This window comes from Capricornis sumatraensis, chromosome 8 (assembly GCF_032405125.1).
Source record: "Capricornis sumatraensis isolate serow.1 chromosome 8, serow.2, whole genome shotgun sequence".
NCBI lineage: Eukaryota > Metazoa > Chordata > Mammalia > Artiodactyla > Bovidae > Capricornis > Capricornis sumatraensis.
The window spans coordinates 87070639-87096166 of record NC_091076.1 but is presented as its reverse complement, the minus strand read 5'-3'; the positions used below and the strand labels follow the sequence as shown (position 1 = coordinate 87096166).

At 50.3% G+C, this 25528-nt stretch overlaps 3 protein-coding genes and 1 pseudogene across 3 annotated transcripts in view; all 4 read right to left on the bottom strand.

The window, feature by feature from the left end:
* Positions 1-25528, bottom strand: part of PHB1 (prohibitin 1) — a 444472-nt gene that overhangs the window by 286692 nt on the left and 132252 nt on the right. The gene's annotated exons all lie outside the window — the stretch shown is intronic.
* On the bottom strand, positions 1698-8426 carry SLC35B1 (solute carrier family 35 member B1). The gene is made up of 9 exons (XM_068978085.1): positions 8224-8426; positions 7377-7480; positions 6677-6807; positions 6356-6386; positions 5609-5766; positions 3715-3841; positions 2843-2949; positions 2534-2687; positions 1698-1875 (listed from the first exon to the last, which is right to left on the bottom strand). The coding sequence occupies exons 1-9, from the start codon at positions 8424-8426 to the stop codon at positions 1823-1825; spliced, it is 1068 nt and encodes a 355-aa protein (XP_068834186.1). The 3' UTR covers positions 1698-1822.
* Positions 5131-5255, bottom strand: LOC138084869 (small nucleolar RNA SNORA70; annotated as a pseudogene).
* FAM117A (family with sequence similarity 117 member A) overlaps positions 10857-25528 on the bottom strand; it is a 42266-nt gene continuing 27594 nt past the window's right edge. Inside the window, exons 3-8 of the mRNA XM_068978551.1 lie at positions 19937-20032; positions 17892-18002; positions 17373-17507; positions 16064-16265; positions 14764-14914; positions 10857-11955 (exon numbers count right to left, since the gene is read on the bottom strand). Of these exons, the coding sequence (XP_068834652.1) occupies positions 11655-11955; positions 14764-14914; positions 16064-16265; positions 17373-17507; positions 17892-18002; positions 19937-20032 (996 nt within the window). The 3' untranslated portion in view covers positions 10857-11654. The remainder of the gene's footprint in view (positions 11956-14763; positions 14915-16063; positions 16266-17372; positions 17508-17891; positions 18003-19936; positions 20033-25528) is intronic.

Below are 25528 nucleotides of genomic sequence, written 5' to 3'. Positions count from 1 at the left end.
ACCACAACTGGGCTCCTGGCTCATCGAGGATAGGACAGCCTTGCTCTAGTATCAGGTGAGAGCCATGCTGAGCTGTTGGAAATCCTTCTTGCTCTTGGTAACTAGTATGAGGTGTGCCTGAGACCCCTGGTTGGGTAAGGCAGCGGGTAGAGGTGGAGGGGACTGGCCTGATAACTGGGAAAATGTCTCTTGTTAAAACACGAGGCCCAGAGACTTCCCTGGTGGTTCAATGGCTAAGACTCCATGCTCCCAACGCAGAGGGCCTGGGTTTGATTCCTGGTCAGGGAATTAGATCCCACATGCTGCAACTAAGAGTCTGCAATGCTGCAACTAAAGATCCTGCATGCCACTGCTAAGATCCAGCACAGCCAAATAAACAATTATTTTTTAAAAACCCAAAATAAAAAAACACCAGGCCCAGGTAAGGACTGCTAAATAGGCCCCTGGCCCTGGTAACATGCTTTCACTGCCTAACTAATCCACAGAAGAGAGTTTAGAAGAACTATCAGTCCAGTAGGTAAGGAGATAATTGATGCAACTTTCGGGATGAGAAACACAGAGAAAAGAAAGGGGTGGAGAAAAGAAGGAAGTTCAGCCAGATGCATTTAAAACCTCTCTTCTCAAGGAGGAGTTCAAAATGAGAGGGGGCCTTTCAGGGCAGAGCTGCAGTGACACCCAGGGCCCCAAGAGAGTGAGACGAGTGCAAGTGAGCCAGGCTTGAAAGGCTGGGTGCAGGGGGTGGGAAGGCAGCAGCGCAGGAAGGAGGCTGGGCGCCCATCTGGAGAACCAAGGGGCTGGGGCTGCTGAACAGATGGAGTGAAAGTTGCAGCTGGTGGAAATGCACTTTCATGTGTAAAGTTTGGTCCACGGAGGATAGCGATTTCCAACTCCGAAGGCAGCAGTGGCAGGTGGCTCTGCTCCATGCTCCGCCTTCTCCCCCTACTGCCACCCAGAAAACTCAACAGCGGCTCTATGCCAGGACTCAGCCACTGTGCCTTCCGCCAGCATCCCTTTCAACAGGCAGGAGCTGGCATGGGAATACCAGGGCACCGCCAGGATGGCAGAGGCCTGCAAGGCTTAGCAGCTGAAGAGGACAAGGGAGGATTAATCCAGCCTCCCCAGGAGGGGACCGAGAGGACGGAGAACAGACACGGAGGCAGAGGGAGGGAAGCAGACCTTCCAAAACTGCTCACGACATGCACACTGGGTCTCCGCTTTCGTTTTGGTTGAGCTTTGGTTGAAGGGGAGGAAATGGGAAAATGTCAAAACGCAGCAGACTCAGGCTCTGGGCTCATTTTATCTCAACCTCAAAAGAACTTTCTTGAGGAGAGAATATATCTGCAGTTTTTTAAGAAATATTTGCCCACCAGAGCTTTAAGAGATAAAGCGCTTTTTACATTCTCTAGTTCTCATAGACAGCTACCTGTTCTAGCATATTTAGACCCTTGCCTGTGGGAATAGAGGCCATAAGCGCAACAGTTCTTGGGGGAACCAGCCACCCAGCCAGGTTAACCACACCCACGTGGGAGCAGCCTGGGTCATGAACACCAAGCTCTGCCTCTTCTCTTTCTCTCTTTTTTTGTGCGAGGCTGTGCTCCTGGTCAAGAACAGAAATAGCCAACTGTTTCTTGTTAAAGTCCAAATGCTTTTTTTAGAATATGTGATTTTGCTTCTTTAAAAAACAACAACAACAACAACAAAAACAGAAAATGCCCAGACTGAAACCTAGTCCTTTATCTCTATTATGTCCATTTTCCCAAGAGATGTCACTGTTGGAGAAAATAACTTAAATATTCTTGGAGTGGAGGTAGTCTCTCTCTTCCTAGTGGGATGTCTTCTTGGCTCCCTTCCCAAACTTGGCATCAAGACCAAGACCTATGGAAAGAGAGAACATGAGGAGAAATGAAGTCTACAAATTATCTGGGGATGGGAAGTGGGGTGTGCCTTGGTCTCCAAAATTGGTGCTTTAAATAAAACTATAATTTTCAAACATTAGTTTTATAAAACCTCCTCAGAGAAAAGAGACTAGTATCAAATGAAAAAAATCACCAAGATACTGATAAATTACATGTGTATATAAAATACAGCAGGGATTTTCTGGGCAGTCCAGTGGTTAAGACTCCTTGGTTTCACTACAGGGAGCACTGGTTCGATCCCTGGTTGGGGAACTAAGATCCTGTGTGCTCCATGGTACAGCCAAAAAAAAAAATAAATAAATAACAGCAAGACTGAATGAAGTTTAAGAGTCAAACTTCTAGTTTGACTCAGCTCATCCACAGCAGTGCCAATTAGCAGGGAATAAGTATAATAATTTTACCCTGCTCAGTGTCTGGGGAAAAAAGAATCATTGGAAAGAAATCATTTAAATGAAATGTTCCTTAGGAAGGCTGGATTACAGGTAATGCTTCCTCTTCTTTTTTAAAAAAGTCTGCTCTAAAATAACACATTTCAAAAATATACAAGTAAGTATTAAGGGAAAAAAAATAAAGTCCCTTCGTATGGCCCAGAGCTGCATGCTCTGGATGTAACTTACCCAAGAACACCAGCACGGTGCCCACCCACTGCATGGGGCTGATGGGGTTGGCGAAGAGGATCACAGAGGCCAAAATGGTGAAGAACTTTCGAGTTGTGGTGATGATGGAGCAGGTCAGGGGACCAAAATACACAACTGTCATGAAGATGAAGCTCTAGAGAAAGACACAAAGACAAAGTTAGGCTGGTTCCTGGGTATCTACCAAGGAAAGTCTGTAACAGGACATCACAGCTGATCTTGCCACCCTCTTCTCCCAGCCAGGCCAGTTTCTCTTGGGGAAGCCAAGCCATCACCCATCAAGGCACTCACCTGGCCCAGGGCACTAGTCAGGCCAAAGAGGAGGATGTTATAGATGATGGTAGGGTACCTTTCGGCAAAGCTCAAAAACTCCCAGAGCTCCCCGGTGAACAGGATTCCTAGAAAAATACATCCAAAGATGAATAGTGCATCCTGTGTGCCCATACTCACGCATAAACCTGCAGAGGCCTGCAAAAGCACTCTGACGGAGGGTAGGGCAAGGGAAAATGTATGGTGTGAGTTTGTATTGTCCCATCAAGCATCTCCTATTTTCCTGAATAGAGAAACTAACTAAAGACTCTTCTGGGAAATACTTAGAAGTTAATGAGTTACTTCTGTCAAAGTGATGGGAAGAAGCAAACCTCAGATGCTGTGAAGATACTGATCCACACATCCCTAGCTCAAGGCAGCCCCAAGTACTGGTCAATTCCAGCCATCAGCAGCCTCCTCTGTTAACCCTAGCATACTGTATGAAAAATACTCCCTGTGTGTGGCCAGATTTGGAAAAACAGTTAGAAAGCACTGATTTAAAAGCAAACACATCCATGTTTGAACAATCTTCAGTATTCACCACAGACTGTCTCATCTACCTCAGAGAAGGGTGAGTTCCCAGGGCACCCCTGCATTTTACTACTGTGCGTCTTCCCATGACACCTGACACAGATCTATTCCTGATTGTGCCAGTACAAGCAGCAAGCAGAACTGACTGGTGCAAGTTTCTCTAAGACGGCTTCTCAAGGGCTTGGACAATACGGCATCTGAGAACTGAGGCTGACCTTTGGCCTAGGCAAAGAGCACAGCTGGCACCAGAGCTAGAGATTAAGTGGATGAAGGCAGTCTGCCCTCTGCTGATACATGGAAAGAAAAGCAGAACCACTCCTTACCAGCTCCCAGCAGCAGTGTCGACCAAAGGTTGATGTTCAGCATCATGTGGTTGGAGCCTGTTTGGTAGTGAGCTCGCATGTGGTCCTGGGAAACACCAGTCAGTCCATCCAGGGTTAGAGACAAGAGCTGGGAAAGAAAGAGTACAGCCTGCAGTCAGGCCACTGGGGCCCTCCCTAACTCAGGAAACAGACCTCTCACTTTTCTGAGATCCCTCAGAAAGCCGCTGCCTTAAGACAGAGTCCTCAGAACAAAACGCTGCCGTTTGCCCACAAGCAGAGGGCAAGAAACCTCGTGAGCTCCCTGCTGCCCCCAGCACCGGAAGGACAGGTGATCTGAGCCACACAGGTGTAATGTGATCAGAGCAGGGCAGGAAGCCTAACACTTCTCAATGCAATGCCATGAAGCTTGGCATGCAGGGGCCTAGAAGAGGCCGTGGTGAGCCACACACATTCTTCAACTAAAGGTGGAGAGAGGAAATCTAACCCCAGCATGTTAGCCTCCTGGCTTGGGAGTCCCGTGCTCCAATTCTGTGGATTCTGTGGTCATATTGCCGGATTAGAATCCAGGGCAACATTGGACAAAATTTGTTCAGTCATGTCCAACTCCTTGGGACCCCATGGACTGTAGCCCGCCAGGCTCCTCTGTCCATGGGATTTCCCAGGCAAGAATACTGGAGTGGGTTGCCATTTCCTACTCCAGGGGATCTTTTCAACCCAGGGATTGAACTTGTGTCTGTTACGTCTAACCTGCATTGGCAGGCGGGTTCTCTACCCCTAGCGCCACCTGGGAAGCCCATGTTAGTCCACTAATTCTGCCAATTAACAGCCATATGGCCATGGGCAAACGATTTAACTTTTCTTTGCCTCATTTTCTTCATCTGTAAAATGGAAATTACTACTATCTAAGTTATGAAGTTATTGTAAAAATTAACTAGTTTTCATGTAGAACACTTGGAACAGTACCTAATACCTAGTCAGCAATAGCTACTATAGTATTATTATTTTTTGACAGGAAAGTAGGATTTATTGGTGGGCAGGAGGAAGGAGGGGACAGCGCCCTCATGAGTGCAGGGCCCGCCATTTGTCCAGAGGACCACGATTAGGGATGTATTTGACCCTACAGCCATCTGGGATGAGCTGCTTTTCTGCCACCATGGTTTCAAATTCATCTGCGTGAAACTTAGTAAATCGCTACTTCTTGGCGATGTGGATCTTCTGGTGGCCAGGAACTGAACTTGGCCCTGTGGAGGGCCTCAATCATATGCCCCTTGTTCTGCAGCTTGGTGTGAACAGACCTTATAACTTGGCCAAAGTGGGCTCTGGCCACTGCGCCCTAGGCTTTCCAAAGGCACCACGCATACCTGTCTGGAGCCTAGACTGGGGACAGCATGCCAGTCATGAATGTCCACTGGCCAGAGTTATCTCCAAGGTCCCTTAGGGCAATCTGTACAGGCAACAGGCTACCAAGGAGGCTGCTGTTTGCAGCCACTGCACACTGGGCCCCATGGGGAAAAGAACATGGTTGGCTTAACTGGCTATACAGTATTATTTTAAACTCTGGCTTCCAGGTTTCTTGGAAACCCACAGTGAGAGACATACTACTCCTTTCCTCTTTACTCTCAGGTCTCAGGGACCTCACAGCAGCATTTAGACACGGGCCTCAGAGTTATCTCTTCTCCAGAAGGAGAGCTGAACTGTTGTGAAATATTCTAGGCTCCCCACTACAGCCTCAGCAGAGCCAAGGACCCTGCAGCAAGAGAAAAAGACCAGAAATGGGGGGTAAGAAACATCACTTATCTCTCTCAAAACTTAACTGGCCTTCTGTATGTGCCAGGGGTGGATATTCCTATGAAGATTACTGGAAAAGGCTTCCTTTCCCAACAGGATTACATACCAGGAGCAGCTCTCCATAGCCAATTGTGTGTTCTTCTATTCCGACTACTTTTTTGGGTTTGTACATGAAAAGGGCCACTCCAGCCACAATTAGCAACACACACAGGTACTTGGCCATTGGGTACTTCTTCTTCAAGAGGGTCACTCCAAGGAGCATGACTACAGGGAAGAAACAGGGTGGAAAATTCAGGCACCCATAGGCACTGTTGAGACCAATAATCTCCTAGGAGCCAAAGACTCGTGGGGAAAAAAGAATGTCTGAGAAGGAGAGCTGACAGAGGACAAAAAGAGGAGAGAGCAAGACTAGCACCTACGTAGAGATGACGGTGCAACAAGACTGAATGAAGAATATAAAGCTGAGAAACGTAGAGAACAAAGGCTCCAGGAAGGAACCTGGCAAAGGTGGGGCAGTAGGGAAGAGTGAGAAATTGAGAATAAGGAAACTGATGATCAAATGGGATTTAGGGTAGCTAATGACAATGTAGGCCACCAAAATGACTGTGAAGCAGATGTGGTCAGATGAGGTCAGCTTCTAGCTCACAGTGAGGATTACCAGCTAATGAACACCCAACACAACAGGAAGTGATACAGATGACAGGATGGGCAGGAGGAAGGGACGCAGGGAAGTCCCTATAGAGAGCAATGGTGAGATGACAAAGCTCAGAGGAATACAGCCCTAGCAGAGGGGGCTCAAGCTCACTCCAGGAAGACTGAGGATGGACGACGGCGACCATCTTCTTCTGCTTACCTGGGATGGGCTTGCAGGATTTACCAAGGACCTGAAATTAAATTGAGAAAAAATAATTTCTGAGCTTCTTTGACATGCCAGGTACTGAACTAGGTGCTACATAAGATGACTAAATTAGCATGGGGCCTGCACCAGAGGCTGTAGCCTCAGAAAAGGGCTCTATCACGGCCCACCCATCATCACTAAATGTCAGATCTGTGGCTCTTCACACTCTTAATTTCCCAGACACATTCTCCTTTTATTTAAGTCACAGACCTGAGGGAAGAATCTTTCCTCCTTTTGAACTTCTGAGCCAACCCTCACCCCACCCTGAGGTTTCACCTGAGTTGGGTAGTTGACAAACTGTAGTGCTGAGTTGCTGGAGACCATAGCACCCAGATAGGAGACAGAACACGCAGCATAGAGCCAGCTCCGAGTACGATCCACTCTGGCAGTGTCGAAAAACTGGATCACTGGGAGAAGACAAAAGAAAGAAACAAAGAAAGTTGGTGGGGCTAGGATGGACCACTGAGCAAAAGTCAAAGGCACATGAAAGGAATTTATCTGTCAAATAAGATGAGAAGTACTTAGACAGAACTATTTCTGTCCTCTTAGATGGGAAATCTCTGAAGATTCTCCAATTCTCCAACCCCATCTAAACCTAACACAAGACCTCATGCAGGGCAGTGGTGGGGGGTGGGAGGGTGGATGTTCATTCAGATCAAGGGACCAGTCAGCCCTGCTGCTAGCCCCTGGGGAACAAAGAGAGCTGACACAAAAAGGGAAACCAAAAAGACAAAGAAAAAAGTTTTACATATTCTCATGGGGATCCGGAATACAGATCCATTCTCTGCACATTTCTGACTGAGAAATTGATTTAGTTTAAGGAAACAGAATTCCACCTTTGTCCAAAGCCACTAATTTTATAAGTTTAATAGAGAGGTTGTTAGCACTAAAGGGGCTGAGGGTCTTGAAAGTTAGACCTAATGCCTAGGATACATAGGGAAGGGGACACAAAACAGATTATTATCTAAGTACTCACAGATCTTGGCAAACACAGCATTGACCACACATTGGATGAAGACCAAAGTTAAGGCAAAAGTGAAGGTCTCCTGCTTGGCTCCCTCCCCATACTTTCCTCTTGTTCTAAGAATAAAATGCATGGGAAAGAGACCAATTAATATACTTCCCTCAGGGTCCTCTAGCAATCCAGAGCCACTGAACGCTTTGAAATTGTTTTGCTTCTCTAGACTTAAGGGAAAGTTTGGTAAGGATCACCGGGCACATTTACAACAGGAGCCAATTTTACTGGAGCTAGAAACTAGATACTCCAGGCTGCTAATCAGAGAGCCGAATGAAACAAACTGTGTGTGTGTACACACATATCCGTACAGGATGGTGCTGAAGGAAACGTGAAAAACTGTGTGTGTGTGTGTACACATATCCATACAGGATGGAGCTGAATGAAACGTGAAAAATTGGTGAAACGACGTACACCGGGGCAGGGCCGGGGGCGAAGTAATCAGCAACCTGCAAGAATATAGGAGTTCCAAGGACAGCCCAGCACAGGTCATGGAAACCTAAGTCTGTAAAACCCATTCCTTTAGAACCAACAGGAAAAACATCAATCAAGGGAAGAAAAATAACCACCTCCCAAGAATCTAGGAACCAACTTTCGCGTTTTGTATAACCCTTGGGAGGTTTAGCAGCAAAGGGGTCAGGATGCTGGGAGAGCAGAAGGGGCCAAAGGGAACACTGGGGCTAGGGGCGAGAGGACCGCGAACCTGAACCTGACCGCAGGCTGGGGAGACACGGCAAGACTGAGCGGGCAGGGCGCGGGTGGTGTGCGGTGGCGGGGGTCCGCGTTCCCACCCCGGGGATCCGCTCACATCTTTTCCTGCAGGATCCCATAGTAGAAATAGCAGACAAAGACACCGAGGAAGCAGAGCGGCAGACGCAGCCGGTCAGGCACCAGGGAGCTGCTAGCGGCCATGAGACGCCCGGAGGACCCAACCGGAGACCCGCTCACAGCCGGCAGCGGCGGCGGTGACAAGTCCAGCCGGACATCGCCGACCGGCGACAGGGGCCTCATAGGAGCTGCATGAGACCGCCGCTGAGGAGGGCCCCAGCAGCCACCGCTGGAACTGCCAGCTCAGGAGCACCGAGGGGAAAACTCCTCAAAACCCAGAACCCGCTTCCAAGGAAAGGAGACCCACCCTGGGGCCTTGGCCTCGTCCCTGATGGCCAGGGGAGCCAGCTGAATCGAGGGCAACCCCTCGCCCTCGAGACTTTCCGATCAGGCAACTCCGAGGACAACTGCGACCCGGAGCGCGACGGGATGGCCTAGGCGATACGCGGACGTGGAATGATGACGTATAAGGATGTGGAGGTAACCAATTGGCTACGCTGTGCAAAGACAGACAGGTGGGTGGGAAGGAGGAGTACGCCGGCCGAGCAAATCGAATAGCCTTTTTCCCGGTCGGCTGTTAGGCTTCTGCTGGGTCCTAACTCCCGGAAACTGTCAGTGTATCCTTAGCGCCCCCTAGCGGGCCCCCAGTGTCCCCGACTCTACCCTCTTTACCAGAAGGCCTGTCTTTGGCGAGCCATCCTCCTCCTAGAGCACATCACAAGGCTCCCAAGGGCGGCGGCAGGGCTCCTGTCTCACCTCTGTCACTTGAAGGCAGGGTAACCTGTGCGTGTCACCTAAATGCCGAGCTACAGTTTTCCTAATCTATATATATAGTCCATAGGAATTAGTGATAGCCGCTTTGTCACCTCTTGACTGTTGAGGATCAAATGAGCTGAGCTTGGTGAAAGTGTTTTATAAACTGTAAAAGTGTGCTGTGTAAGTTTAAGGTATCTATTAGTCATGACTTGTTCTCAACTCTGATCTTATTTCCTCACATCTGGAGATGGAAATGGAAGCTTGCTGAAGTGGATTTTCTTCAGGGTCTTATAACTCACCAAGGGAGCAAACCCTCCTGCATTAATAAACTCTTTATTGGGCCCCACCTAATGACACCAGGAGCTAAGGGTGGACTAACCCCAGGGCTTGGCACTACCAGCCTCAAGCCCCACAGTAGCCATTGGACTCCGGCTACTCTCTGGGTAGAGGCTCCTTCTCCCCTTCCAGCAGCCTACTCCTCTGGCACAGCCTCAGGCAAAGGAAGGAAACTCGGGGCAGCACCACACCCATCCCTCTGGGCCTGACTCACTAAGACTTTGGGGGTAGGCCAAACGTCTTTCAGGGGAGGGGCAAGAAGTAGAAGTAGGGTCTGTCCCCAACTCTTGTCTTCTTTATATTAATTGGGGAGGGGGACCCCCACACTTTTGCTCTCTTGCCCAGTGGCTTCCTCTACTGAATTAGCTGATGATTCCAGGGCACCTAACTAGGGTTCCAGTCCCAGCTTTGCCTTTTTCCTATCTGGGACTTCAAACAATTCATTTGACCTCTGAGTCGTTTCCTCAGTTGAAATTAATGGAAATATAGCGACTGGGAGAGTACTGTGGTTAGAAGAATGGGCGCTGGAATCAAATGATCTGGTTCCCAATCCTAGCTCCCATTTGTCCTTCCCTCATTAGTACAGTGGGATTTTCCACATCAGATGGTTTATGATATTTCAGTGACCTTTTAGGTAAAGCATTTTATAGTGTATCTGTTGCCTACCTAGCTAATTCATGGTAGTTGGGATAGCCTGGTTTGTTTTGAGGTTTTAGGAGATAGATGCAATTGTAGTTATTATGACTGCCCTTAAGGTAGTCAACTTTTTACCCATACAATGGGGATAATGTCTTTTGTGAAAATGCTTTGTAAATTGCAAATCACTAACAGAATTGTGGGTTGGTTATTCTCCTTTCCCCCACAAAGCTCTTACAGGTGGGGCACTATAAAGCTGATAGGCTGCAAAAGGACCAGAACAGTTTCTTCTACTATCTGTGTTATGGGTGCTCACTCATGTGAAAAGAACACTCAGAAGGAGCTAAAGCTTCCCTAAAACTATGCCCAGAGATTCAATCTGAATGCCATTCCCTTGTCTTGTAAATTGCCAAACCGTTTCCCCTTAGTCACCCTCATTTCCCAGGTAAAATCCATTCTCTGTTAGGGTGTTTTCCCAGACTCACCCAAGAAAGGATGACTTCCCCCACTAACTCCTTCACCCCTCATCCACTGCACTCTTCATTCAGGACATCCCTTCTCTGGCTGCACTGTTTATATGTCCATGGTAAGTCTGCTGTCCTGAGGACACAGACTTTGGATTCATCCACCCAACATCTTGTGTTAAGTAAAGACTCCTCTTGAAGACAAGGATGAAGTGATTAATGATACCCTCAATCTCCATCCTGCTCCCTCACCCCCAAAATATTTAACAGAATCTCAAGCTGCTGGGAATACTTATTTATTTGGTCTATTAACACCAAGATCTGCAAAAAAAAAAAAAAAAAAAAACCTTCTAAACACAGGATAATAAAACTTGAACATTAACATTCTTCTTCAATTTTGTGTAAGCTCTGCAGTACGGAAAATATACAAACTTCAAACAGCTGCAAAAATAGTGTCTTTGGGAGAAAATAGAGTTTCTACATCGATACAAGAAAAATAGGCATTTTCCTAATCCAACCCAGTCCTGGGGCAGGTGGAGGGTGGAGAGTCGCCACTTGCCACCCAGAGGAATGCCAGCTCTCCCTCTCGCCCATGACCCACCTGGGGCTGGGCAGGCTGGGCTGCTACTTAAGACAACCTTAGGGTGAAAGCGAGATGAAAACGCCACTTGGGAAAACGCCTGGTTCCCCCTCTGCCAGCAGCTGGATTGGTCAAGTGTCATACCCCTTTCAGGCTGCTTTGGTCAGCTCCTCCAGTGAGAAGGTGGCATGCGGATGGGACTGAGAGGATGGGGGTATCTGTTTGGGTCTCCTTGTCTATGTCTGAAGGAGAGGGAGGGAAATCTGTGGCGTCTCCTCTCCTTCAACCATGGCCAGCTCACTCCATGATAAAGACAAGGGTCCCGTACACAGCCCTTTGGACTCATACCCAGGAGTGGGAGACCCAAGACCTTCTGGGTGAGTTTTCCACCAAGTGAGAGAGGTGGCAAAAACACAGGTGTGACTTGTGAGCTGCCCAGCTATTAGTGGACAAAGCAGGTCCCCTCACATTTGAAGGGGCCAGTGTTCATCAGAAAGAGGACCCAGGGCTTTGACACGATAAATGAAAGTGCTCAAAGGCCGAGAGGGAAGGGCTCCTTCATCCCCCACCTCAGGGGAGCTAGGGAGGGTCCTGCCACCAAGGCACTGGTCTCCATGGTAAAGTGGAGGTAAAGCTCCCTCAGACCACCAGGGAGCTCTGGAAAAGCACAGGCTCTTCTGATGGTGGGGTGCGCTGCCACGGCTCAAAGGGCAGTGAGGAGGCCTTGGAGGCCTCTGGATCCTTCCGAGGCGGTGGCCTGGAGCTGGCAGGGGGAAGGGGGGATCCCGGGCTTGAGGGGCAGTTACGGAAGATGAAGCCCATGCTGGGGAAGAGGGGCTTCATCAAGCTGACGGGGCAGAAGGCCGAGCCGGTTGGGTTGAAATGGACTTTGTTCTTGTCAGGACAGGAAGTCAGGAAGGCCAGGTCAGGACCTGGGGACCTGGAGGATGGAGACAGAAACACAAACACAAATAGCCAGTGAGAAGGGATGAGAGGCGTCACAGTGTCGGGGAGCTGGGTCTCTGTTCCAACAGGTTGGTAGCTTGACCAAAAAAACGACAGGCTACTGAGCAACAACCAGTGTGTAGGCCCCTCAGCTCTCCATGTTTTAGAAACAGGGCTAAACAACCGGAAATCTACTTTAGCTAAAAACAGAAGGGATTAAAGCTAGACAGGAAGGAGAACTTCCTGACTGTGATTCTAGAAGAAGAGACTGAGAGACCTTTTAATTTGAGAGATTTTTATCAGTGAACAGTGTTTTGGGGGCAGACCTCTTGCCTGAAAGCAGAGATCCTAGCAAAGTGAGTTTCTTAGACTTGTTATAGCCTAAAGCTGAGATTCTCAGCCTCCCCATTATTGGCATTTGGAGCTAGAGACCTCTTGCCTGCGGGGAACTATCCTGTGCGGCGTGGGATGTTTGGCAGCATCCCTGGCCTCCACCCACTGCATGCCAGCAGCGCGACTGCCGCATGTGTAACAACCGAAACTGCCTCTCGACACTGCCAAACGTCCCTCAGAGGAAAACGACCGCTCGCTGAACTCTCCTGGCCTCGAGAATCTAATTCTTGAGTAGACTGAAAAGATTTTAAAGGTATGATTTTCAAAAACCCTTGCTGAAAGGAAAGGACAGCAGCTAGACCTTACCAGGAGATCTAGGTTCTAACTTACCATGTGCTCTTGGCCTAACCTGCCTCACCTAACGTGGAAAGAATTCCCTACTCTGCCGATCGCGTAGGGGAAACAGAAGGATTAAAACAGGTCAGGTCGGAGAGTTCTAGAGTAAGGAATCCATATGATTAAAAAAAGGTTCTTTCCCCTGAAAGAATGTCTGGCCATGCTTCAAGGGTGAAGAGCCCCAAGAAGCTGCTGGTTGTGAGGATTCCAGGCAAGAACACAAACACGGAGAAGACAGTTGAGCCCTGTGCCAGAGCTTCGCATCGCCTAACTTTTTCTTGAAGTATAATATATACAGACAGAAAAATGAACTCAGTGCACAGCTTGATAAACTGATTACCATTTTAATTACAGTGCCATTTAATTTAAATTCTAACCATTCCAAACCCAGGAAGAAGAGCAAGGCATGTGGAGGAGGGCAGATGTTGGCCCAGCGTGGGAGGTGGGAGGAAAGGTGGAAGGAAGTGAGGGCCCATGTGCAGGGTGTGTTTGGAAGCCTGGGGTCCCAGAGAACTCCACAGTGGCAAGGTGTCCCCTGACTGAGGAGGACTTACAAGAATCCCACTTTAGGAAGAGGTAGGGGATGGGCAGGAGAGGGCATGCCCTCGACGTAAGCAGGCACACAGGAGGGTGACCGAGGGAAGACCAAGTAACGCTCAAAGGGCATGACAACCAGCATGACCCTGAACAGCTTCATTCCCTCCCTGGGAAATCCAGGCCATCTTACCAGCTAGGCAGCCAGGAAGAGGAAAATATGAAAGAAGAAGGAATAAGGAAAGTTCATATAATGAAGAGACACCAATGAGTTGAGAATTTCTGTCGCAGGATATCTTAGAAAGTAACTGATGGCTCACCACCTCGCTTAAAAGAGTTAAGACAGGGGCAGGAAGCTGGATGAGATGGCTTTAACCCTCTTTTGGCCTTAAGAGCCTACAAAAGAATAAAGTCAAGCAGCAGCCTAATTGTCACAAGCAATTCCAGGCTATAACTACTCAACTATACCATGCATTGGGGAAGGAGACAGGGTCCAGAGTCTGCTTCAGCTACAAGATCTGGCCTTTTCCCTCTCACCTACCCCAGAGGACCGAGGATTCTAGGAGAAATGGCAACAGTGATGATGCGAGCAAACCCCTAGTGCCCACAGTTTCCCCCATAACTCCCTCTGGCTATGTATGTACCTCCTGCTACTACCAAGGGTCATCCTGTCCCTTATCTGGGATACAGATAGAGCCATCAAGCCCCCAAGCCCTGTCCTAGCTAAATCTCCACTCATACACCATAACTCAACTTCCTGACTGCAGTTGAAACCATAGCTTCCACTGTGAAATGGCCCCAAGGAACATTACAGTGATAGTGGGAATGTGATGCGCTCTCTTCCCAGCTCCTGCTAAGCAGGGCCATGGGCATTTGGAAAGCTTTGGCTCTGGATTCTCTCTGCTAATGGGAGGGAACTGTAGTAAAGATATCAATTTAAGAATGACTACTGAACTGTCCAGGGTGGTTTGGGGATATTCCATAGTCCTTACTTGCAAGGACTGGAAATTTCTGTCGGGAAGTTCATGACACTTGAACCACTGCGGCTGCAGGGTGAAGATTTGACTCAGAGGCAGTATGAAAGCTGTTTAGGCTCCCCCGGCCGCGCCGGTGGGCGTGAGACACTTCTAAGCTCTGCCTGAAGAGAAGTACTAATAAGTTCTCTCTCTCTCTCATTATGGTCTAGCAAATTCTCACACCTTCCTTGGAGATGGAAAAAAAACAGAAGAAACAAAGGGTTTAAGTTTCAGATCTCTTTCCTCTCCAGCTCCTGCTGCGCTTGTGGCTGGCATGTGGGCAGAGAGCAGGTTTCTATGGAGATCATGATAAGCACAGATTTAGGTGCTCAGAGGAGGTAATGTCAACAAGTTTGATCATGGAAAAACTGCAGTACTGATTGTCTATGGCTGACAGTGTCTCCTGACAAGAGGGAGTCCGAACCTGAAGAGGGGCCTAACTGGTGGGGCACCACAGGGCTCAGCCGACATCTCTGTCCCTCCCTCGCACGCCCAGACCCCCACCCACTGGCTGAGGTACTCACGTGGCCTCTTCAAACACCCGTACTCTCTCACAGCCTTCTGGGGGCTCCCGTTTGAAGACATAGCTGTGATTGGGCCGAGGGGAGGCGGCAAAAGCAAGGACTGGAGATGGGCTGCCATCTTCAAGGAAGGTGGGGTGGCCTGGAGAGGAAGCTGCACACACAGTAAGGCTGAGTCGAGCGGCACCAAAGGGAGTCTCAGCTCTCCCAGGTGGGACTGGGAGACATGGCACCATGGGTGGCAGTGGTTATGTTAATCCAGGTTGTCTGTCTATGCTCTACCTTGAGACATCTTTGAGGCAGCTTACAAAATTATAGCTTCTGTCATACAGGGTAAAAAAAACACAGTTGAATTGAGGGGAAAGTCTGGTCTAATACCAATTCCATATGCCCCGGAGGTAGACTGCGATTAGAACTTCAAGTTTCAGACTGAAAAGAATCCTAACGTCTGTGTCTCTGCCTTCTTCCAAGACTGCACCACCCTGCCTGCCAACATACCATAGCTTCTTCCTTTCCACGCTCTTGAAAATCTATCCCTTCTTCCAGGAAGAGCTCTTCTACTGACTCAGACAAGCAATCTTTACTCACCCCACTTGTGGGATAAGATTCCTCTCATTTTCCACACAGCAAATGTACTTGGCCGAGGTTTCAAATATTGACTTTATCTGTGTTTATCTCACATTTATCATTCTACGCTCTGTTCACCTCTGTATTGTCAGATCATGCCTTTGACCGGCCTACCTGACGGGGTTGCTATGAGATCAAGTCAGGTGATGCAGGCAACAATGCCTGCGTGTTAGAATGTTAGGAACATTCATACAGGAAAGAGGGACTCGTGTTTCGTCCTCTCAGTGATCCAGTCAGGGCGGAAGCACAAAGTGGAGATCTGGAGTGAGAAAGCTTGGGGTTTGATCTCGGTCAGACTGTGTGACTCTGGGCAAGAGTCATTCTTTTATTTATAGCACTCACACCTGCCCTGAGATGCGTGCCTGGTTATGGGTACAGTGAACACTTGATGGGCTCATGGGTTCTCCATTACAGCCAGACCTCAGCCAAAAAATGGAGGTGGGAGGGATTGCTTCTCTGGATTACAAGTGAGAATTAAATAAAACTGTAACTGCAAAAGCTTCATATAAATTATAAATCAGAATCTGTATCAAGGATTAATATAACATACAGAATGAAGATGTTCTAGTTGGTTAGTAAGTAGAAGTACCCAGCCAGAAGCTGATGAGTTGGGAAAGGGCACAGAGGTGACCCCATACTTGTCAGGGGCCATGCGGCCTTGGCCTCCCCAGCTTACCTTTGTCGCTGGGGACAGATGCCAGCTCCTCAGCTGCACCCCGGTGCTCCTCACGGCTGGCCTGGCCAGAAGGCTGGGGGGATGCCAGGGGCATGGAGGGAGAGCTGGCAAGGTTTCCAGGCTCCAGGAGGAGGAGGGGGTGATCACAGCTGCCGCTCTGGGAGGGAGCTGGGGCGCGGTGCCCGTCAGGGATTTCAAGGATCTGCCGAGGAAGAATGGGGATGGGGACTCTCAGGCCTGTCCCCTCGGGCCATCAGGGCTGCAGGGACCCTTAGGATCCTCCCCTCGCCGCTGTCCTTATCCTCTCTTCATGACACGGTGACACCATTTCTTCACTTCCCTGACTTTCCCAACCACCCCCATCAGAGCGCTTTGTTCTTTTCCCTCAGGGACAGCACGTTACAACCACAAATTTTATGGTTTCATCCATGTGTCGCTGCCACTAGGCTGTATGCCTCATGAGGGCAGGGGCCTCCCGTGTGTCAGGCTCTGGGAACACAAAGGTGAATAACACATGGGGGCATGAAAAGGAGGAAGCCAACAGGACACTGTCAGGCCCCTGCAGTAAAAACGGGCAGCTCAGTATCATGCGTTAAACACACACTCCCTTTTTAACATTCAATGGTACTTGTATCAACAGCTCACCAATTTGTATGCGTGTGTAAAATCCTACATATATGCACATTAAAAATCAACCAGCAAGTAAATCATAAACTGAGGAGTGTGCCCATTAGAATTATATTAATACTGCCCAACTGGCATTCCCTAATTCTCCTGTGTCAGAATAAAAATGTGCCTGAGACTGCAGAAAAGGGAGCAAATAATCCGTCTGGGAGTGGAGGTGGGGAGAAGGCTGCACAAAGGCAGCTGGGCATGAAGGATGAACCCGTGTGACCAGGTAGCGATGGAGGAAAGGGAAGCGGTAACTCAGGCACCGAGGCTGCTTGAATGGAGACACAGCTGGGTGGTGGTGATGCTGACAGTGACGAGTGTGCCGGGAGCACTGAGCTGGTGCTTTGGCTGAAGAGTGACACTTAGTCCGCTCCTCCCAGCCAGGGGCCCTCCTCTCTGCCAACCCCTACTCCTCTTTCTACTCACTGCCCCAAAGCCTCCCCAGCTTCACCCACCCAGCTCTGCTGTTCCTGTGGTCAAGTCCATTTGAGTCTGATAAACTCCATTTGAGTCTGATAAACCCCATTTGTGTTCCTCCCATGGGGTGGTGGTGGTACACTGCACGAGTCCCACTTCCCTGTGTCCAGACTCAGCAAGATGTGACTGTCTGTGCACCTAGCGTGTGGCCCCCACTCACCCGCAGCAGCTCCTCTTCACCCTGGTCCTTCACAAACACCTCCTCCAGCTCTTGGTTGAGCCCTTCCAGGCTCCGGTGCAGGCAGGGGCTGAGTCTCAGGACAGGGGACCCTGCGGGGAAGCTGGGAGGGGACGCCTGAGGAGGAGGCAGATAAGGCCATCACTGAACCCCTCCAGACACCAACCAGGTATCAGTTCTGACCAGCGGGTAACAGTTTTGTCTACACAGCAGAACCAAGTGGGTAAAGGAGAGTTTGGGGACAGTTACCAATTCAGTGGGGCTTTCTCTATAAGGCAGAGGCCCAGAGTGTGCTTTTAGAGTCTGCACCGCGCCCTCAAGTGTTCAGGGGGTGGGGATGACAGAGACACGCAGCATGTGCCCTTTCCAACGCTGCCTCAGAACTTCCCCGGCACCCATGCGGCCACGGGCCCTGCGGTGAGGAAGGGCTCAGAGGACCTGCCCACACCAGGGGGCCCACCACGGCGGACGGGCAGGGAGAGGGCTGGGAGACAGACGTACCCTCCGTGCTCCCCGCACAGCATGGTCCCCTTGGAGTGGGGAGCCCCGCTCCTTCTCTTTCCCACTGCGGCTCAGCTTCGTCCTCTGCAGCTGTTGCTTCAACTTGGTAATCTAGTGGCCAGTAGAGGGGAGAGGACAGGCAGGTGAAGCAAAGCAAAGGCGCATTGGTCCTCCCTCCCAGGTGTGCGTGCAAAGTCGCTTCAGGAGTATCTGACAGTGTGCGAGCCGTGCACTGCAGCCCGCCAGGCTCCCCTGTCCATGGGACTCTCCAGGCAAGAATACTGGAGTGGGTTGCCATGCCCTCCTCCAGGGGATCTTCCCAATCCAGGGATCAAACCCAGTATCGCTTACATTTCCTCCATTGGCAGGCAGGTGCTTTACCACTAGCGACACCTGGGAAGCCCCTCTCTCAGGCGTGGCTCCTGCCAAAAAGCTCAGGATACATCAAATACATAAAAAGAAGACGGAAGTTAGTCTTCCATCTCAAAATACTTCAGCGGTGTTCAAATTGATGATATGCTCACTGGGCAAGCTAGACACCATATATGACCAGATTATTGGATGTTTTGAATTACCATGTATTCCACAGGTGGCTCAGGTTCGAAAAAATTAAAAATATACAACCCTGAAACCATTTTTGTCTTTCACAGATTCCAAAGGCACAGAAAACTACTCTGTTAATAAAAATGAGAAATGTTGTTTTTACATTCACTCCTCAAAGTACGTTCACAGCTATCTCAAAGGCCCTGGGACCAGGAAGGATAGAAGGATTTCCCCCTGTTTTATTATGTTTTATTTGTTTTGGGGGCAGGGGCTGTGGTGGGTCTTCGCTGCTGCTCGAGGGCTTCTTCTCGCTGCGGCCCCTGAGCCAGGGCTGCTCCTTGCTGTGGCGTGTGGGCTTCTTGCTGCAGTGCTTCCTCTTGCTGCGGAGACGGGCTCTAGACACAGGAGCCTCAGTGGCTGCAGCTCTCAGGCTCTAGAGCGCTGGCTCAGTGTGGCACATGGGCCGAGCTGCTCTGCGGGCATGGGGGATCTTCCTGGATCAGGGATGGAGCCAGTGTCCCTTGCATTGCAAGGAGGATTCTTAACCACTGGACCACCAGCGAAGCTCCCCCCACCCCCATTTTAAAGGAGACTGTGCTCAGCAAGGAGCAGCCTCTCCAGAAGGAACATCAGCTTTTGTCCCAACTTCACATCCGGTAACAATTATGGAGCATCATCAACAACTCTGACTGTTATCCCAGTCACTTTGTAATTCTGGACCTACTGATCCTTAATGTAAATATTCTGATAATTACAAATTGCAAACACTTTGTATTTCCCACTAGCCTTAAATACTTCATATTCTCCTACTGGGAGAATATGAAGGACAGAGAAACCTGGCGTGCTGCAGTCTATGGGATGGCAAAGAGTCAGACGTGGCTAAGCGACTGAATGACAACAATTCTCCTTTCTGTTCTTGCAGCCAAGAGGGCAGAAGTTACTGCCCTGTAAACGGTGACCCCTGGCAAGCTGGTCCTCCTGGGTTGGGAGCCTTGGAATCCAGTCTATAGCTTTTTCTATCCTCACCCTCAAACCCCAAGGGCCCTCATGAGAGGGAGGGAGGGCCAGGAAGGAGTGTTTGGGAACATATCACTATTTTCACTATTTTTCTCTAGTTTTAAAAATAAGGATGGATGAGTGGTTAAGTAGTGAGGTTGGAGGCTTCCAATTCCCAGAAAACTCGTTCTCTGTCTCTCTGGTCTCTGAACTGCTTATCTGGATGCAACCTCAAAGTGAAGTGAGAACAATGGCCACCCCAACCCTGAGCTTGTCTGCTGGAGGGCATCAGTAGGTCTGGGCCAAGCCCCTGCCTACAGGAGGGCCTAGGCTCATAAATCCAGGCCACCAGGAGGCTGGGAGGCAGCTACAAAGATGCCAACTCATCAGGAAAAGGCTAGATCAAGGCGGGTAAGACTGAAAACGTGGGTCCACTTTGGAGCAGATGGTGCTAGGGGGAGACAAGAGGCAGCTACTCTGGCCGGGGCATCGAAGGGGGCGGTTACCTCTTTCCGGTGGTCTGTGCTGCCCCAGGATGCTGAGCGCTTGTGTGTGCAGGAGATGGCCCACTCGCCTTCAAGCTCTTGCCAGGATAGGGGGGTCTGCAGGGAGAGAAACCCAGTGAGACAGCTCAGCTCCTCAAATGAGCCCTGGGGAAGCAGACACACCATTTTCAGGGCAGAGGCGGTGGCTCTGGGCGGTCTTCTCTCACCTGCACGTCGACCCCCAGGATGCCGCCAGCCCCTCTTATTCTTTCAGGTTTCTCCACCTGCACTGCCTCTTCCCATGTCCGTCAGGAAACTGTCCCTGATGAGCCAATGAGGACAACCTGCTCTTTACTCTCTTAAGACTTTTGCACATGGATTACAGCCCCAGAAAGTCCAGGTGCTTCTCCCCAGCAGTGAGGACCAGTTTTGTCCCTCTCTATCCCAACCAGGTCCAAAGGAGCTTGAGTTCAGGGAACCACTGGCATCCCCAATTCCCTCCCCATCTAAGAGCCCAGTATGGGCCCAGGTTCCTGTGAGTCTAATGAAAACAAGTTACCCGATGAGACCCCATTAAGGAGTCATTAATTGGTAAGACAGGAAAAAGCTCAACATAGATGCCCTGCTCTCCATCCTGGACTGAAGCAGGAGGCTTCTTGCAGTGCAGTGCCTCGAGCTTGTTCTGTGATATTTCCCTGTCCACAGAGTGTTGGGGGCCCCAGTGTCCCGCTGAATACATGGCAGGAGGGATTTTCACAAAGTGAGGAGCCAGAATTCTGAAGTCAGCTCAGACGCCTGACCTCTCTTGGCTTTATCGCAGCTCCTTCTCCTAGGCCTTGCTCTGCCACTGTGAGAACCAGGCTCTCAATCCGCCATTCTTCCTCCCCCGCTGCGCAGAAGACAGAGGACCCAGGATGGAGGCAGGGGCAGTTGTAGACCCACTTCCTGAGCCCCTGCTGGAAGGGGGAAGCTGTTGACTCTAAGCATGAGGCAGAGGAGGACATGGTCATCTCCCCCGCCAGCATCCCTACTTCCATTCCAAGGGAGGGCCCAAGGGGGAGGCTCCAGTGGAACCAGTTCCTCTCTAACTTCTTTGCATAAGCTGCCAAAACCATGAGGGCCTGGGAACCGTCTCCTCCAACAGATCTGCTGACCTCTCCCGAGAGGTTGTTGCAAACAGAAAAGGGGGAGGATAAGAGGGAAAAAGCCCAACAACTCACCACCCAACAGCTGTTAAGAAGAGCTCATTGGGGGCAGTCTGAGTGGGGCTATGGGAGCAGGCTGCCCTGCACGACAGCTGCAGGAGAGGGGCCACAGGGGGCTGAGCCTCCCTGCCTCTTCCTTCTCCCAGCTGCCCACCCATCAGGAACTCTGCTGGGCCGTGCAAGACAGCAAGGGTGAGATGACTGCCCCGACTCCTTTCCCTGAGACTAGCATAAGGGGGACCCTCAAGAGATGCATCCCCACCATCCCTTCTTCTGCAGAAGGGTGACATCAGGCTGTACCCCCAAAGCCTGGAGGTGGAGCTGGCTCTGACAGGGGAAACCAAGTAGCCGGTCTTACTTCCAAATGCCCATCAGAGTATTGGCAGACATAGCCTCAGAAAATCCCCACCACTGCATATACTGAAAAGAGAGGAGAAGCCCCCTCTCCCATAGCCCCTGAGCTGGGCAGATGCACAAACGTTCCTCCTTACCAGGGCTCCAAGCCAAGCCGATACATAACTAGGTCTGCTCATTAGAGCTGAGCTCCACTCAAGCTTGCTGTCCCTGGAAAGGTGGCAGAGGCTGCAGAGGAGGGGCAACAAAGGCTAAGGTGTTGCCCGTTTCTCCTCCTCTGGGAAGACATTGCACCCACAGGTGGGTGGTGAGAAGGCGGTGAATCAGCCACCTTCAGGCTTGTCCTCGGGTCTACTAACATCTCCTGAGAACTTTTCAACTGCCTCTTTCTTCTGAGGTATGTGAGGGGGTGGAAGGAGAAGTGTAGGCCAGCGCTAGAGGCTAGAAGGGATGTGAAAACTCACGGCAGCTGGGAGACTCTCCTCTCTCAGTCCGCCGCACCTCAGTCTGCTCAGCAGCGTCTCCCGGCAACTGGTGCCTACTCTGTAAACGGCGCTACTAAAGGCCATCGCTTTGCCTCAACAGCCACCCCTCGCCTCAGGCATCACCATCTCACCCTCCACCCCGGGCTCTCTGTCTGCTCAGCAGCGTCTCCCGGCAACTGGTGCCTACTCTGTAAACTGTGCTACTAAAGGCCATCGCTTTGCCTCAACAGCCACCCCTCGCCTCAGGCATCACCATCTCACCCTCCACCCCGGGCTCTCTGTCATACAGACAAATGTAGCTCCATCTCCTTTGTCTTTCCTTATCCCTTGACCTCTAAGCCTGGCGTCCCCAACTAAGCGCGCTCTACCAGCTCTTTCCAGCCTTCCCATCAGGGAGCCCTTCTTAACTGTCCACCTCACGTGGCCTGCTGCCACCCTCTGCATCTTCTCTGATCACGTGGGTTCAGGGCACATATCACAGGTGCATTCAGCAAAGAGTTACTGAATGCAAACTGTGTATCAGGTACTATTCCAGGTGCTGGGGATATAACAACACACGAAATGACAAAAATTCTCATCTCCTTTGAGGGTACATTCTACTTGGAGGCACAGTTTAAACAGTGATAGGTAAAAGAGAAAAATACAGCAAAGACAGGAGATAGGAGGGACTTCCCTGGGGCTCTAGTGGTTAAAAATCCACCTGCCAATGCAGGGAACATGGGTTCGATTCCCAGGTTTGGGAAGATCCCACATGCCTCAGAGCAAATAAACCAGTGTACCACAACTACTGAGCCTGTGTGCCTAGAGCCCCCGTGCTCCATAAGAGAAGTCAAAGCCCATGCAATATCACAACTAGAGAGCTGTCCCCACTCGCCACAATTAGAGAAAGCCCGTGAGCGGCAACAAAGACCCAGTGCAGCCAAAGGTCAATAAAAAAAAATTTTGTTTTAAAGAAAGAGGATAGGAATGTCAGGTTGGGGAACATGACTTTAAATGTCAAGGAAGTCCTCGTTGAAAAGGGAGAATCTGATGAAAACATGAAGGAGATGAGGAGTGAGCCATATAGATATCACAGGTGACAGTGACCCACATGGAGGGAACAGCAAGTCCAAGGTCCTGAAGCAGGAGCCAGTCTGGCAGGTTTGTGAATGATAGGAGGTCGGTGTGGCTGGGGTAGAGTGAGCAAGGGGCAAAGTAGTAGGCGACATCAGTAGGCGTGACAGATTGAAAATGGCCCCCCAAGGAAATCAGGTCCTAATCCCTGGGGCCTGTTACTGTTACCTTATATGGGAAAGTGTTTGCAGATGCAATTAAGTTAAGGCTCTGGAGATGGGAAGTTTATCCTGGTGGGCCCTAATGCATTAGAAGTGTCGTTATAAGAGGGAAACAGACACTCACAGAAGAAGATGTGACCACGGAGGCAGAGTGGAGTGATGTGGCCACAAGCCAAAGGATGCTGGCAGCCACCAGAAGCTGGAAGATGCAAGGAATGGGTCTTCCAGAGAGCCTCCAGAGAGAGCAGAGCCCAGCCAACACCTCAATCTTGGCCCAGTGGAATGGAATTCAAACTTTTGACTTTCAGAACTATGACAATAAACTTTCATCATTTTAAGCCACTAAGTTTGAGGTGATTTGTTACATCAGCCTCAGGAACCTAATACAGTAGGTTATCCTGGGTTTGAAGCTGCTTACACACTGACCTGGAGTATTCTTCAGGCAGGCATGTGCACCGGTGTGGGCACTGGCCACTCCAACTGAACTGGGAGCATCAAGAGAGGGACCATGCCTTTGCCTTATTTCCAGTGCTCCTGGGTAGACAGGCTCCTCCTCTTGGGTCTCAGCCCAGGCATCTAGTCCAGGGTCTCCTTGGAGCACAGAAAAGTCAAGGCTAAGGAAGGCTACTCTTCAAAGAGCGACCCTTTATGGCACAACAGGGGTCAAGCCAGGCTGTGTGATAGCACCGTAAGTAGCTGTTCCAGATGGTCTTCTGGAAGCAGGATAAAGCTTGAGCTCAGCAGGCCAGTCGTGTTTGTCAAAGGGACTCACACACTGGAACAGATTTATTTTAACACCCTGGCCTTGGGGAGCAGCTGAGAGAGAAGCAGGGCTACTCACTGGTCATGAGTGGCAACAGCCAACTATGCAGATGATGCTTGGATTATGCAAAACTGATGTGAGTTAGACCATGGAAGCTTTGCCTGGGACTCTGAAGTCTCGGAGCAACATGTAGGAAAACTGGGTTAGGGTGAGGACAGCTTTCCAAACAGCAGCCTGATCTAACAAAAGGGCAGGGATGAGATGGAGCCAAAACCCCCCAAACTGGAACCTCTTTCTTTGCCCCACAGCCAACTAAGCTTCTGTCCAGATTCTGAGGCAGGAAGAGTCCTGGTCCTCGCTTTCTCCAGTGACCTTGGCTGGGCTCTGGGGACATAACCCCATGTGTACCTACTATGTGGATGTGCAGAGCAGCATGGTGCCTGGCCTAGTATAGGTGCTCAGTAACTACATGGCGAGCTGAAATTCAGCAGGGAAGCCACCATTTGGGACTCTGGCCAGAAAAAGAGGCAGGGAGGGCTCTGAGGGTGGTCGGCCAGCCAGCACCAAGAACTCTAGCTGCAGAGTTAAGAGTTCTCTAGTCCCACAGTGTCTGCCACCCTCAAATTTTCCATCATGGACCCATTTTCAAATAATCTGAGCTGCCATCAAACCATATACTGAACAACTGGTTCTGCTCACCAGTTTGGGAAACAGGCATTGTGCCCAGACCCTCACAACCGCAAAAAAAGGCCCGTGATGAGCAGACTGAGTTGTGTGTCATCACCAAATGCTGAGGCACTGTGTTGGGGAAAAGAGAAGGACAGCACAGAGGTTGGGAAAATCATAGAAAGGGAAAACAAAGAGAAAAAACAGGCTTTCTAAATAAAGCCTGCCACCTCTGCCCTGCTAGTCAAGGGCTTAAGCTAATTTTTTCCCCAAAAGGTAACTCAGACCTAAAGGGAGAAAAAAGGTCTATCATCAGGGCATTTCCCCACATCACCTGGAGCCTGAAGAGGATACAGGGCTAGGGATGAGCAGGATGGGGCCAGGCGAACAGGCACCCAGGGTTGCATCTGTCTGCAGGATGAGCCACCAGTGGCTCCAACAGTCATCCCATTGTGGTAAGACCACTTCCTCCCTTCAGAAGACTCCCAGAATGAAGGGAGGGGGCGATCGCCACCACCAGAATGTGCTGCCATTACCCGCCCAGGCCCAGGCCACAGCACTTGGTGGCCAGCTCTGAGTGACCAGCTGACCTGGGGGAGGGCAGACTGACCCGGACAATCCTGGCACAGTTTTCCGAGACATTAAGACACCTCCAGATGATGGGGACACCACAGAGGAGCCTTCCTAGTCCTCACTGATTGTGCCTTCCATGTCCAGCACCCACTGCACCCAAGCTCTTCCTTATACCCACCATGCTGACCTCTGGGAGATCTGGTCATCTTGCTCCTGGTGCACACCTTGGCTCAGAACATGAGCAGCTCCAAAGCCCTCCTTCCCGGATGACCACATTCACACCCCCTTAGAAG